Raw genomic sequence first — 15000 nt, 5'->3', positions numbered from 1 at the left:
GGATTTTTAGAGGAACGGTTTTGCTAGAAAATGCTGATTCACCAGAAGGGAGAGTTGTTTTTGCTGGGTCCCTCCCATTTCAGTGAGATGTCCCAGCCCGGGTGTTCGGCTGCTTGCCTGGCAGGTGTGCAGCAGAGACAGGTACGGGTCCCCGCTGCAGCGAAGAGCTGCATGAGGTGGAACAGCCACACAATCCCCCTCCACCCCTTGCCGATGCTGCTCCTCTCTGCACAAACAGCTGCTGCAACCGGGGCTGGATGAACCAGGGGCTCCCACAGCGCTTGGGGGTGGCGATCGCACAAAGGAGCTGTCAAGCCTTGGTCCTGTCTGGATGGGACCTGGCATCTCTTCTGGAAACTGAAAAGAGTTTTGCTCCCTTTGCCCCTGGAGTGCCGCTGCCCTGAAACCTGGTGCATTGGCAGCGAGGTGACTGCTCTCTGCTATCCAGAGAGGGGCAGGAAGAGATCCACGGGGACCAGAGAGCTCTGAAATGAGCCGAGTTCCCCCTCAGCAGAAGCAGCTGATGAGCAAACCGCCAACAGCAGCTGAATTGGCCTGTGGGGAGGCACGGCTCCTCTTAACGCCCTGAATGATGAGCCTCTCGGGTGGGATGCCGGGAAGGCATCTGTCCCTGCCCCGCCATGACCAGGGAAACTCTCTGCCGCTGCAATGGGAGGCGATAGCAAATGGCTTGTTCACAGGAGTCGGAGCGGCTGACCCCATCGGCTGTTTTCGGAAAGCCTCCGAGAGAATCGCACCTGTCCAGTATTAAACGAATGAATCAGAAAAAGGAGGCTGAATAGAGGCATAAGCAATAATGCTCAGAGCCTGCCTGATACAATGGCCAATCAATAGGAGGGCTGTAGATCAGGGTGCTAGTTAGCTGGAAAATTACCGCACCGCTGCATGCGTCACGCTGTAGGGATCCTGCACAATCAATGCGGGAGGTATCGATTTAGTTATTATCACTTCATACGCTCCAGACATTGTTAAATATACATTTATTAACAAGGCTGGGGGGCATTCACAGGAGAGGGAGTTTTAGCCGGTGCAACCTCTCCTTGCTCAGCTGCTGCAGCCGCCTTTAAAGCCTGCATTCCTCCCTGCCAGGTGCCCTCTCAACGAGCCCTGACGATGGATCTAGGGGATGGGGCTCTACTCCTCTCTCCTGGGCAGAGATGGGCACAGTTCTGGCCACCTGCATGTCTCATGGGCGAGATTTTGGGAAAGTCTTTGAGAGCAGCAGATACAAGAGGTGCAAAACTCCAGATGATATCAAAAGCAAGAAGCAGCCACACTGCGGCTTCCAAAAGAGGTGGAGGAAACAGGGTCAAGGGAAATAGGGAAAACATCAGCCAATGCAGGAAGCTGGACCAACCTCCAGAGAGGGAATAAAGACAAGAGTCACTTCCTATGTGCCTGTCTCGGAGCTCATCCCACTCCCTCCCACATCCCACAAGCACCGCTTGACAGGACTCTTCCTGTGCTGGGCAAGCACAGAGCTCCCTCCCATGCATGCTCACACTCGTGTGCTTGGGGAAGACGGCATGTGACACGGGCCAACACTGCATGCTTTGACACCATCATGAGCACCACTGGGTGCGGAGGGCAGGAGCTGGCAGCAGACGGTGCTTGGAACGGGGTCCAGGCTCTGGGGCCAGCCCCAGCTCTTCCGCTGTCCTGCTCTGGCACCTCGGCCAGGTCCAGTCAGAGCCAGGGTGTATGGGTGTGGACCATAGCGTTCCTTGACCTGTGTAACGAGCACTGAGAGCCAGGACACACTAATGCCAGTACAGAGATCGGGGGCAGCTGTCTTGCAGAGCTGCTGGGATGCCTGGACCCCAAACGCCTGACTTTTCACCCGTCCCTGTGCTAACAGTGCAGGTTTCTCTCCCAGTAAACACTCCTCCCAGATGCCTCTTCCAGGGGTGGATGTTCATCACACGCTCTCCACTTTCCCCCCAAGAACGGACATGCACCATGGAGGGGATTTGCTCTGTTACGAGAGGCAGGCTCCCGTGCCCAGAAACCCCAACTATGGGCGCTGCCTTGCGGCTGGACAGCCACGGAGATGCGGGCACGGGGAAAGAGTCACCAAGGCCCAGCTTTGAGGATGAATCTCTGAGTTACCCCCTTTGTTGTCTGCTTGCTGGGTTTTGTGGTCAACCAGACGGTAATGCAGCAGAGGTTTCTGTGCCGGCTCCACGCCAGGAGACAGATTTATGGAACTGGGCAGAAGGCGAGGAAGAGCATCAGCAAACCCTTTCCTGCAGCTTGCTCTAAGCTGTTGCCTCTCTCTTCTCTCTGCCCCACGGCTCTTTAATAAACCCCAAACCCGCTCACTCCTTCTCTGTTCCAGTCCTGGGAAAAGAGAGACAAAGAAGCCACCCAGAAGACAATAATCTCCATGTAAGCTCCTTCCATGGGCTGGGAGAGTCTCCTGGGGGAGGCAGCTGGCCTCCCCATAAGACAACCAAGCCGGGTTATTTGTCAAGCATTAGCATGCCTGCGATCTTTGTTTCTCCAAATTAAATCGAGCGATTGCCACCCGCAGTCCCCGGGGGCAATCACAAGCAACTCCGTTAATTAAATTATCTCTGATTCCGCAGCTCTGGAATCTCTCAATTGACCGAAGATTGTGCTTTATCAACAAAATACTTGACCAGAGAGGGGGGGAAAAATGCTGATGCTGGAGCAGCCAACTTCACCCCAGATGACAGCCGAGTGCCCTTCTGGAGAGAAGCCACCAGCCAATACGGGCTAAGGAGTCAGAGCTGTGCGGAAAACCTTCCTACCTGCGGTACTCAGCCGCCGCGGCGCTCCTGCGGGGACTCGCTCCAGGCCGCTCGTACACCATAAAACAAGAGCATTACTACATTTAACTTCCTGCCCCTGCGCAGCCCGAGGGTGCCACAGCTCCACAGCCTCCGCGACGGGAAAGCGTCTCGAAGCTGTCAGCCAGGACCTGCCTCCGGGGGGTTTTGCTCAAGGAGCTCGGCTGTCAAGTGCTCTCCATAAAACATCCCTCCGGTTTGTTTATTTCGACCGGGTATAAATTTTCCCTTCTTCATAAATGGCCGCACTGTACATAACATTCCATAAATTTTAACTGCGCCACTGTTTGTATGTACCTTGTAAAAAACGTTTAGCGCTGATTAAATGCACCGCCCGTAAAATTTCATGGGCTACTTTTGACACTTGATATCCTGACCTTCCACTCTTCCCCACCCCCCATGATACATTTATTTTTGTTTCCATGTGCCTGTAAACGTGGTGGTTGGCAGGAGAATACGCTGCACTCCTGACACACACGGGCACAGGGGTGGCCAAACCACGGTACATGGCCTATGAGTGTGGCATGCAGCAGGAAGGGAGGGAACGGAGAAGCAGACCAGGCAGGGAGCACAGGACAGGGAGCAGAAAGCAGAGCGGCAGACTGGGCAGGGGAAGGGGATCGGCGTGGCGCCCTGGGGGAGGGGTGTAGGCTTAATTGATGGCACATCTGCCAAAAAGCTTGGCTCCCACTGGTTTCAATCTTTTCCCCTGATCCCAGCACTTGCTTTCCAGCAGGGCACTGCTCTGGTTGGGGAATCTGAAGTTAAAACGGTGACAACAGCTCTTGCTCCTAAAGCCATACGAAAGAAGATGATGATCCCGGCAGAAAGCACGTTCCACTGGCTCTTGCAAAGGGCACAGGTGAAGCTGCTAATGGCTTACACGGGATGCATACCGGATGGCCAGAAGGAAAGCTTGGCTGCAGCAGGACTGAGGCAGAGCAAAGAATGGATCCGAAACAAGGATCGTCTTGGTCCCTGCACTGCAGGGAGGAAAGCTCCTACCCAGTGCTTGTTTTGGGGGTGCGATCCAACATAATCCTGATCCAACAAGCAAAGCAATGACACTGGAGTCTCGCATAGCTGCAACCCTCCTTCCCTGCCTCTCCGTTTACCTAACTACCGCGCACTCCTCTGGCGCAGAGATTGAGCTTTATTAGCCTGTAAAGCACTGCACGGCACCAGAGCTGTGCACACGTAGCAGGAGGAGCGTTTGCTCAGACTAAAGGAGCAACAGGACGCAATGTAACGTTGCACCTTGCTTATATTTAACACTACACCCAGAGCATCAAAATTACCAGGCAAGATAGGCTAAGGAGTGAAAAACAGCCTAATTAAGGATGTTGGAGTTTTAAAAAAAAAAGGTCCTCTGTTCCCAGAGTAACATCACCTGCCTTGCACTTTTGCTGGCAGCGACTGCAGTAGGTGCAAGCTCCAGTGCTAGTCATGCAATCACAGCCAGGTAGGCTCACAGGGGAGACGGCACGGGGGGCCATCCTACAGGACAGCAGAATTAGGGCATGAAACCCTGCCAGTTTTACAGGGGGGTCTTTGAAAGGGACAACTGCAATACTCTCATGTCAAAGAGCATTTGGATGCAGAGGGATGTCCACTGTCATTAATGAACTAGGGGCAATAACCCCAAACTAGTAGATGGTAAGTTTAAAACGAACACAAGGAAGATGTGCTACACCCAGCGTCAAATTAAAGGGTGAAGCTCGTTGCCACCAGATGTGGTGGAAGCTGATGGTTTAATCAGGGATCGGACACGTGCTTGGAAGAAAGGGGAATCAGTCACTATTGAGTACAGGAGGGGCACGGCCTCTGCATCAGATCTTCCTAGACCTTAGGGCACTCTCTCTTCCAGCCTCTGCGTAACACAGGAGACTGGGCAAGACGGACCTGGGGTCCAACCCAATAAATGGTTGGTCTTATGGCAGATGTTGGCAGCAGGAGGCTGCGCTAGGAATACATCTCACCGGATGGGAAAGCCAACGCAGAAGGGGCCAATCCCTTGCTGGAGTAAAAAGGCACGTAGCAGCCCTGAAGTCAACCAAGCAATAATGCTATGCACCAGCTCAAAGGCTGGCCTCTGAAGCTTTTGGCAAGACATCAGCGGTTTAGGAACTGCATTCACCATACCTACATTAAAAACCTTATTTAGGGGGCCTGTCTTTAATCCACCCTCTTTTAAAATAAAGGAGGTCTTCTAATCCAGTCAAGGGTTGTCACATGCATTGAGGGAATTGGCACGGATGTTAATTTATTGTCTTCTAGGAAAAAAAAAAAGGAAAAAAAAAAACCCAGAGAGAGCGCCCTCTTGCCTTGATTAATGTATGTTTTTGTATTGTAAGATATTAAAGAATGTTGCTTCACCTGTAATTATAGCGGATGGTTTATTTTGGCGAAGTGCCCTGGCTCCCGGTTGCCAAGTGATGAATAATGCAATGTTCCACGTTCTGGTTTCCGTGTTCAGAGTCGCGAATTCGGAACGGGGTGGGAGGCGAGGGCGCAGGCTGGCGAAGCCGTGGCTCTCCGAGGCACGAGCGCCTCGATTTTATACTTGCTTGCACAAGTTGTTAATGCCGGCAGCTGCTTGCCAAGTTTGGATGCTGCTCCTGACTAAATTTCATCTCGATGCAAACCCGAACCGTTGTCTCTACTCTCCCCGCAGAGGAATTATTTCTCTTACACTTGCACGCACTGTTGCAATATCACTGAGGGGGCTTACCGTTGCAGGGAGGCGTTGTAAGCCGTGTTTAGTTGGGACCTGAGTAAAGATTCCCCCAAGAGTTTAACGACAGAAGAATTCATTATGCTTTCACACCTCCCCTGCCTCGGCAACAGAGAGCCCGACAATGTCTTTACAGAGGCAGAGAGTAAATTCAGGAGCTGGCTCGTCTCTCTCTCTTTTTTTTTCCTGGCCTGTGTTTCATCGGGACACATGGGCCCAGCCCGGATCAAAACAGAGACAGATGGCACGACTGCTCATTCAGAACGTAAGAAGCCTCTGAGTCGGTGCGTTGAGATGCAGCCGTAGTACCCACTGGCCACTGGGAATGATTGGAAAAGGAGGCTAGTGAAAGGCTGAGCGCGTGCCAAAAGCCTAAATATGCCATTTGAGCAATTATAGTTCTACATGAAAGCTGGGAGAAAGAATACATGAGTCGTTCTGATTCAGATTTAGAGCCTAAGTCCTCTGCTCCAAAGAGAAAATAAATGCCACCGCACTGCTTGCCTAAAGCAGCCCTGGCTGCAAAGAACAAGAGCCTCGCGCGGGAAGGCTGCTGTGGCGCAGCGAGGTTCCCTGCTGAAGCAGCAAGGAAATAACTTCCCAGGCCAAGCTCCACACACAGCTCATCTCCTACGTGATGCTGATGGTCCTTTCTCCTCTCACACGTGTCTCCTAGATGCAAGAGCGTTTCTACCATGGGTCTGGGGGGCAAGCCCAGAGAGTCTGGAAGCACAGCCTCATGCAAGGGGCTGGCACACCGACTGTGGCTCCATCTTGTTCTCCGGGAGAACCTATTTGGCTCGAGATGGAAGAACGGCTGCAGAGACCTGTTGTCTAGACAGGCGACCCCTCTCCACGGAGAAAGGGGGTGGCTGTAATGTGCCACTGGATACAGACTGGATGCAGCTCTCTGTCTACTGGTTTTTTTAGATCAGAGGCACCCCATGTTAGACTCGGGGCACCCCTCATTAGATTCAAGGCACCCCTTGGAAAATGCTAGCTTAGTTTCCACTTGTTTCTTTGACTATAGGGAACAAATAGAGCAATTCTTCCATTGCAAAGAACTCAGGAAGACTACAGAGCAGAAGGGTTTCAATGCTCTGGAATCCTAGTTGAAATTTCTGGGTTGATCTTGATCACGTCTGCACACCTTATAGTGCTAACATTGCATAGCACCCCGCAGCACCCTGGAGAGCATCTCAAAAAGGCACCCTGGTTGAGATTCACTGGCCTTCTCCTTGCCCCAGTTCAGCGAGCCAGGCAGTTTCCTGGGGCCGAGAGGTGATCTTGGCAGAGCCTCCCCTCCCCTCTCCGCACAATGAAGTTCTTCCGACTCTCACGGACAGAAGCCAGCAGCTGAAGTAAACAGGAAGTTTCCACGTTGTCACTGCGGTGCTTGAATTCCTCTGCTGCCTGCTAAGGGGTTTAGCCTCCAGCTGATAAGCTTTCCAGAACTTCCCATTAACGGTCATTGATTGGGAGTTACACAAGGGCATCGTGATAATGCATCTGCAAAGTAGTTTCCTAGAATCCGCGTGACCTGCCCGGGAACTTTCACACTGAAGTTACCGAGTGTTATTCAATAGCTCCCTTCTGCAGGGAACCAGAGGCCTGGAATTAGCATCACTTACGCTAAACCAGTCCCTCCGACAAAAGCAGCACAAAGCCGCTAAAGGAAGTGAATGCTTTTATTGACGCTGCCTCACTGAGCACCGGGCCAGAGCTGCCGAAGGAAACCAGCAGCTGACAGGACGGAGACTGCTGGAAATTAGAAACCAGCTCTCGAAAGGATGGAGAACAAATGTCCATGCATCAAAGTGGGTAATGTGGCTTTTGGGGAGGAGATTCAAAACTGTCAAGTGAGAGACAAAGGGAAAAAGCAGGGTTGACAAATCGGTCGATTGACTGCATAGTTTTTGACTGATCAAAGATTATAGCTATTTTACAAAAAAAGCCCCTAGATTTGTCATTTTCTTGAAAGAAATAAGATTTTTAAATTGGTTGTTTTGGCCACGTTTCTAAATGTGAAAAATTGTGCTTTCTCTGGGTATTATTTGGACCTACTGGGAATTTTTTACAATTTTTGACTGGTCAAATACCCAATCCTAGAAGAAAAGAGAGTGAGAGGGAGCGAAGGCCTGGTCAGAAGCCAAAGGAGCAAGGTTCAGGCCCTGGCACTGAAGAGACATGGAGACTGAGTGTGTTTCTAACATCAAGAAGCAGGTTACTGAAAACATGCTGCAGCTGAGAGAGAAGCGAACATGCCTTTTCCTCCTTCAGCCTGCTCTTTCCCCCAGCCACTTGCTTTGCAATAATACTTCATTTACCAGCCCAAGAGTTTTAAGACAAACATTCTGGACTAGCACTACCTTTTTGTTTGTACAGTGCCTGGCGCAAAGGAGTTCCTGACTACGACCTCTGAGCACTGCTGCAGCCACCATTAAATAGCAGTGTGGAGATCGAGGAAGCCAATAGCCCACACTTCTCATTTCCTGGAGTTGATAAACGTGGCACCGGAGCATCATGTTATGGGGAACCTTTTGGAAAATTATATACCTGGCAAGTACAGCCAGGTCAGTGGATTAGAAAGACTCAGAGGCAGGCCCTGGCTGGAGAGCGATGCCTTGTGACAGGGAGGCCGGGGGACCTGCTCCTTCGCTTTCCACCTGTCTTGGGTTGAATGAGCCTTGAGACATTCTGCAAATTCATAGATCGTCCTGGAGTTCAGAACTATTTTTGATTATTCATGGGATACCAGGCTTGGAGGGCTCCTAGGTGCAAGGTACCCCCCCCCCATCCCACACACATACACAAGGAAGAAAAGCCCTGCCCCATAAAGCTTACAGTCTAGGACAAAACACTCAATCACATCCTCAGCACACCACAAAAAACACAGTGGGGTCAAGTAACCTTCATCAGAGCGGCTGCTTTTAGGAACCAGCTCTCTTGCCGACAAGCTGTTCCCACGTCCAAGGGCAGAATCAGGCTGCTGGCAGGCAGCTGTTTGTGCTTTATAAGCTAAAGTTTCTCTTACCTATGGAATAACTCCAATATTTCACAGGGAATCATCATCCATCTAACTGAAATACCCTCTAACGGCCCATCAGCCTCATATCCCTTTTGAAATAGCACAGCTGAGCACTTGCTGGGCCACGATTTATTTTTTACCTTCTAAGACATCTTGCTAACTCTATAGCTCAATGGTGACAGTCGAATTTCACACTGCGATAGCCCCCCATCGATTTTTCACTCTCGAGAAGCAACTCCACAAATTAAAGTTAACAGCATTTCTGGAACTTAAAAAAAAAAAAAGAAAGAAAGAAAAAGAAAAAGAGAGAAGAGAGAAGAGAGACTTGAAGGGCAAAAGATGCTTGAATTGCACCTCTGACACACACACATACACAGCCTCCCTGGAGCTGCTTGGGGGCAGGAGGAAGAGCCCGAGAGCCAGGCAATGGCTGAGGGGGTAGGAATGGATGGACCACAGCTACTACCCCAAGCTTGCAGGCTACAACTTTTAGGATCTCTTATATTATGTTCCTTCATAAAACATTATGCCCTGCTAAGCCAAGTGACGGTGAAGGGTCTCAAGTAGCAGAGGACCAGACAGCATCTTGAGTCTTGCTGTAAAAGAGACCCCCAAGTCACGGAGAGCTCTGAGCTCCCCCGGTAACCTGTCTTGTTGGTACCAAAACATGCCAGGATCTAGACAGAGCTCGGCTGGCCCAACGGTTTTAAGAAATCACTTGCAGGGGACGGCTATCATCCAGAAACAACACGGGACTCAGAATGACGCTCTCGCCACCGTGGCCCTGGTTAGACCGTTCTGGACATCAGCTGAACCAGGAGCACCGGCCCTCTTGAAGAGCAATGTGCATGTTATACACACACTACATACCATCGGCAGGGGGGAGCCCGAACCTGAAAACACCCGCACGCAAGCCTCAGGTGTACCCAACGCGCTGACCACGGGTTCCAGCGCATCCGGCTTCGCTCGCAGATGGTTTCATAGTTTCTAGGGTTGGAAGGGACCTGAGCAGATCATCTAGTCCGACCCCCTGCCCCGGCAGGAAAGAGTACTGGGGTCAAACGACCCCAGCAAGATGTTCATCCAACCTCTTCTTAAAAACCCCCAGGGTAGGAGCCTGCACCACTTCTCTTGGAAGTTGGTTCCAGACCCTAGCCGCCCTGACCGTGAAGTCGCGCCTCCCGATATCTAACCTAAACCTACCCTCTGCCAGCTTGTGACCGTTATTCCTGGTCACTCCTGGCAGTGCTCGGGGGAACAGGGACTCCCCCAGTGCCTGCTGATCCCCCCTGACTAGTTTGTAACAGGCCACAAGATCCCCCCTCAGCCTTCTCTTGTGGAGGCTGAACAGGTTCAGGTCCCGTCCCCTCTCCTCGTAGGGCCTGCCCTGCTGTCCCTGATCATGCGAGTGGCCTCCTCTGGACCCTCTCCGTGGTGTCCACATCCCTCCTGAAGTGCGGCACCCAGACCTGGACGCAGTCCTCCAGCTGCGGCCTGACCAGTGCCGCATGGAGGGGGAGGATCACCTCCTTGGACCTGCTCAAGATGCATCTGTGGATGCAGGACAAGGTGTGGCTGGCCTTCCTGACTGCGTCCCCACACTGCTGGCCCATGTTCATCTTGGAGTCAATGATGACCCCCAGATCCTTTTCTGCCTTGGTGCTGACAAGAGGGGAGTTCCCTCTTGTGGTTCGAGCTCGGTGGAGAAGGGGCACGGAGGGTTTATCTGACTGTGCAAGTTCCTGATGTCTTCTCCCTGCTCCCTTCCACCGTGCTGATTAGTGTAGTCCTGGCCTTCTTAGCCAAAGAAAACCCTCTGGCTTTGCTTCCCCCTGCTCCTACCATGGCTGCTTGGTTTGGCCAGGAGTGAAGCCCCTCAGAGAGGGGCGCTGGTATGTCATGCCCCTTGTCTCTGAGATCGGCCGCTAGACCCCCACCGCCAGCTTCGTCAGCTTCATCCCAGCCGATCCGGAGAGCTGGCCTGGAGATGGAGCTGGGAGAGCAGCTGGTTGGAAAGGGTGGAAGAGAAGTCAAAAATAAAACAAACACAATGGCAATTCTTCTCTAAACCCCTCTTCTTAACCCAACAAGCCTCTCGGCCAGCGAAGCATGATGAGCATGAAGTGTTATATAAAGAAGATAATTATAAAGGGATTTAATGCTTGGCGGGCTTAAATTGTGATGTCCGCGGCAGAGGCAACGCGCGTGCGCGCAGAGCTAGCTGGGCACCCCAGCTCGCCGTTCTGCGAGCGCCCAGCGCCGCTGGGGGACGAGGTTTGTTTTATGGAGGAAGAGTGCGTGGGGGCCCCCTTCTCGCTGACGACGGCAGCTCCGTTCCCACCTCCTCCCAGGTTTATTCCACCCCTGATTAATGATGTTGTCTGCCTGATTTATGGTCCACCCCAACAGATTAGAGTTTCCCCCTTCCGCCTCCCCCCACCTCGGGAGGCGCAGCCACACTCCGCTGGAAATATTAGAGAATTATTAAATAAACATTCATACGTCATGTCTCTTCCCACACTGAGCTCATCACCGTCAACACTCAGCCGCCCGGGCCCGTTTGCTTTCCCGGTGACACCGAACAGCTGGAGTGATTCATGGAGAGGCTGGCTACAATGTTTCGTGTCATACATCATGCTAGCAGCGCTCTCTGCCCCGACTGAGATAAACTGATCAACCACAACGGGCTGGAATGAATTTATGACAACACAAAATTGAAGAAAACAAATGCGAGGTGACCCAGCGGGCCACTCACCCAGACTCCGGCGCTGGCCTGCAATCTAGTTTGGTGGCAGAAAGCAAAATTGAACATTGGCACTGTGAATTAAGATGCTGGCTTTTCACCCCGGGGAACCTTGATTTCAAAATGGCGATGGGTTACTTGGAGAGCAGGAGGGAAGGGGGGAGAGATGCCGCGGCAGCGCCGGGCTTGGCTGAATGCTGTTGCTGGCGGAGGAGATGAGACACGACGGGGACCGGTTAGGGTCTCCGGGGCCGGGGCAAAGCGACGTGCTCGGGCGAGCCGGAGGCGCGTGTTTCACATGCTGCTAATCCCTTCCTGCTCGGCAGGGCCGTTTGGTCCTGATGCATGGGGCCGGGACAGGCCCACGATGACCCTCTAGCACGAGAGGCAGGCAGCACAGGAAGGTTCGGAGGGACCGGATAAATTCACGGGTGATGGAGCTATTCGCGGCTGCTGAACTGAACGGTTGGGGATGTTTCTTTGGGCTTCTCCAAGCCAGTAGATGCCAGGGAGGGTTGGAAGCTCTCCCTCTATAACGCTTCTCACCCTTTTGGCAAAGGTCATAGGTAGTCCACTTCTGCCATCATCAGAGATGAGCTAGGGGTTTGCCCCCGGCCTGATGCTTCTTACCTTAAGTGCATCACACACGGGCACTGCGTGACGTTCATATGCAGAACATGGAAACGTGAAGTCGGTGGTGGGAGAACAGAGACCTGTCGAAGAGGTGGGGAGATTGGCAGGGCCTTTGCCCGATGTCCTATGCTAGCCGCTGAGCATGGAGACCCTTTGGAGGAGGATGCAGCTCCTGTGAACTTTTGCGCACCATATTAAGAGTGGCGTGCCAAAGAAAGAACAGTGCGCTGTATTGTATGAGTTAATTAAAAAGATACTCTCCCTGCCCAGACTTATTTTTGGGAAGGGGAGAAGGAGCATCAGTCGCGTAGAAGTCAGACTGATTAGCGGGATCAGCTATAACTCCATTACCCGCTGCTCTAAGTGGGGAGCACAGCTGCCGCAGGTGAGAAACCGCGTGCTTCGAAATGCTGCTTAAAATGCTAATCAGATACTACCAGGAGCTTAACAAGCCAATCAATAAACCCCCACGTTTAAAAGCAAAAATTCAAGTTATGAACAACTGAGCCGAGTGATTCTCTTGAACGCCCGCTGCAAGCGCCACCCAAAACAAGAAAAATGAAACCAATTTAGCTCCAGATTAAGAAACAGGAACTGGAGATGAATCAATTTAGCCTGTTGGGCTGGGTCACCATATATCATGGCTCAGCAGCCAGTGGTAGCAGCCAGACAGTGCAAACTTCCCCCTCCCTTCCTGTAGGCTTCTAGGTCTGATCCCTGTTATCAATTAATTTAACAGAGCCCCTCTACACAGACAAACACACAGAGCATCCAGGCTCTTTAACCAGCAGGACAGAAACTATTCATCACACACAAATCTCAGAGGAAAGGAGGGAAGGTAGTGTTTCAGGTGGAGGATTCCTATATCGCTTTCTGATCCTGATGGAAATACAGGCCTTTAAATAAAACGCCTTGGCTCGCCCCATTCTTTACAGAAAGGAATTTCTCTCTGGAAGAGTCAAGACATGAAGCCTTTACCTATAATTTCTAATGGGTTTTGCCTCCTCCGTGGCAGCTCCAGCAAGCCTGGAAGTTGAAGTGGAGCAGAGATAATATGGGGCAGGGGACATCCACGCATATTTCACGACGCAGAGTTATTGTCCGTCTTGTCCGGAAAGTGCATTGGGACCCTTGTGAAGGCACTAGATAAAGCTTTAATAATCTGATCAAAGAAGCTGTGTCAATTTTATCACTTGGGCTCAAGTGTTCTGGAAAATGTCAAATCCTTTTGGCTTGTGCTGTTTAAAGATTTTCAATAGGAGCGGATTTGGGAGGGTGGAGGCCCACGGGCTTTCCCGGGAGCTGAGCAAGGCCTCCTGGAGTGCTGAGCCCAACAGAGTGATGCTGAGGGGATTCAAGCGGGTGCCTGTATCCCTACCACTGACACAGAAGGAGATGACTTGAGAGGGGGGCTCCTATCGCATGGATTTCTTGGGGTTCAGGATCCCCAGGCCTTGGCTGGAACCCGTTCACCAAGAAGCATTAAAAGAGCGTAAATAAAGCAAATGGCCTGTCCCGGAGATAGGCAAAGTGCGAGGTTTTAAAAAAGCTGCTAAGACAGAGATGCAAAGAGGGAGTTCCCTCAGTTCCCACCCAGCCAGTCCCAAAGGTGCATTAGCTGGTGGAGTCCAAAAATGCACAGGGGACTCAGCTTGCTGCAGTCAGGTCAGGGCGGGTCCCTGAGGAGGCAGCACTGAGTTTTAAACTGAAGCAGCAGGCAGCCTATGCACAAGCAGGTCTTCCTCAGCCCAAATCACAAGCAGGCTGGGAACAAGGACACAAATTCCAGCTCAACTTAAAACACCGTCTTGGCGCTTGTGCCTCACTCGCAACAGGTGTACCCTTTGCTGGATCTTTGGGTAACGTTTTTATTTTAGGCAGTCATCAGCTCTCAAAAAAAAGGGAATTAAAATATCTATGGAGAGACTCTACAAGGACAGGGGATTGATTTCATATAGGAGCCAAAAGCAGATGGGGAACCCTGGCTAGATGGACATGTGGGAGGGAGGGAGGGAAGCCCAAGCACAGCACCGTCCAAGGGCAGACAGCAGGGTTTGGCTTGGTTCTGGACAGGGCCAAGTGACAATGCCTGCATGGAGGTCAAAAGGAGAGCAAAAAGGTGGAGGAGGAGTGATGAAGAGCCCTATAAGCTACGAAGCAAGTCAGTAGCTGGACCCCAAGCTCCTGAATCTGCTCAAGGATACAATACACTTGCATCCTTTGCGATACGGGGGTCTAAGGATGCTGCATATTAGCAACCTTGACACATCAAGCAAAGACCCATGCTGACTAGCCACAGGGACACAAGCATTCAGCTCTGCCCTCAAACAAAGGCACTAGGGCTGCTGGAGTCCTGAGGCAGCTGAGAATCCTTCCCTGCATGGGGTAGGCACATACCACTGAAGGAACTGAACAGAGAGGGAAGCATGGGACACTGGGAGGCTTTGAGAGGGGAATCCCAAAGCTGGCAGCACGCTCACACAACACACCCCCCTCCCACCTCCCCGGTGCTGAAGACAGCTCTTCTGCGAGCCAAGGCATGAAGGCCAGTTTGTTTCCCCAGTGAATGAGGAGTGCAAAAAAGAGGTGGCCTCACCCCAGGCCTGCCTCCTGTATCAGCTGCACGTGATGCTGGGAGCTAAGAGCAGCTGTGATGCAGTGCTGCTGTTCAGCATGCAGGGAGTTTGTTTTGGGGTAATTGCTGCTGTGATTAAGGAGGGCAAAAAGATGTCCTTCACTATTCGTCCATGAGTTAATATCCCCCTGTCTCCCTGCAAGGGTCCTGGGAAGTCACCCAACACGCCCAGGAGGGCAGGACTGCCCGCTACGCACTCACTTTTCAATGTCGCTGTTCTTACAGGTCTTTTGCATGGTCTCCTGTTTACTGCTCTCCCCGTTACTCGTCGAGGGCATTTCTGTGGAGGGAAGGAACAGCCTGGTTAGTAAAAGGAACATCTGCTCCATGCAAACGGGAGGCAGGTGCAGGCACGCGGAGGGGAAAGGGGGACAATGAGTCACTGCTTTATCA

At 51.9% G+C, this 15000-nt stretch overlaps 1 protein-coding gene across 6 annotated transcripts in view; it reads right to left on the bottom strand.

The window, feature by feature from the left end:
• The window catches only part of RNF220 (ring finger protein 220), a 225998-nt gene that overhangs the window by 13803 nt on the left and 197195 nt on the right, over positions 1-15000 (bottom strand). For all 6 annotated transcript variants that reach the window (XM_090048411.1, XM_090048412.1, XM_090048415.1 and 3 more), the window contains one exon: positions 14809-14887. In XM_090048411.1, coding sequence (XP_089904537.1) covers positions 14809-14887 — 79 coding nt within the window. The remainder of the gene's footprint in view (positions 1-14808; positions 14888-15000) is intronic.

The sequence above is a fragment of the Crocodylus siamensis genome, chromosome 5, assembly GCF_052110815.1.
Source record: "Crocodylus siamensis isolate JL-2025a chromosome 5, ASM5211081v1, whole genome shotgun sequence".
NCBI classification, from domain to species: domain Eukaryota; kingdom Metazoa; phylum Chordata; order Crocodylia; family Crocodylidae; genus Crocodylus; species Crocodylus siamensis.
The sequence above is the reverse complement of the archived record's forward strand: the minus strand, read 5'-3'. Positions and strand labels throughout refer to the sequence as shown.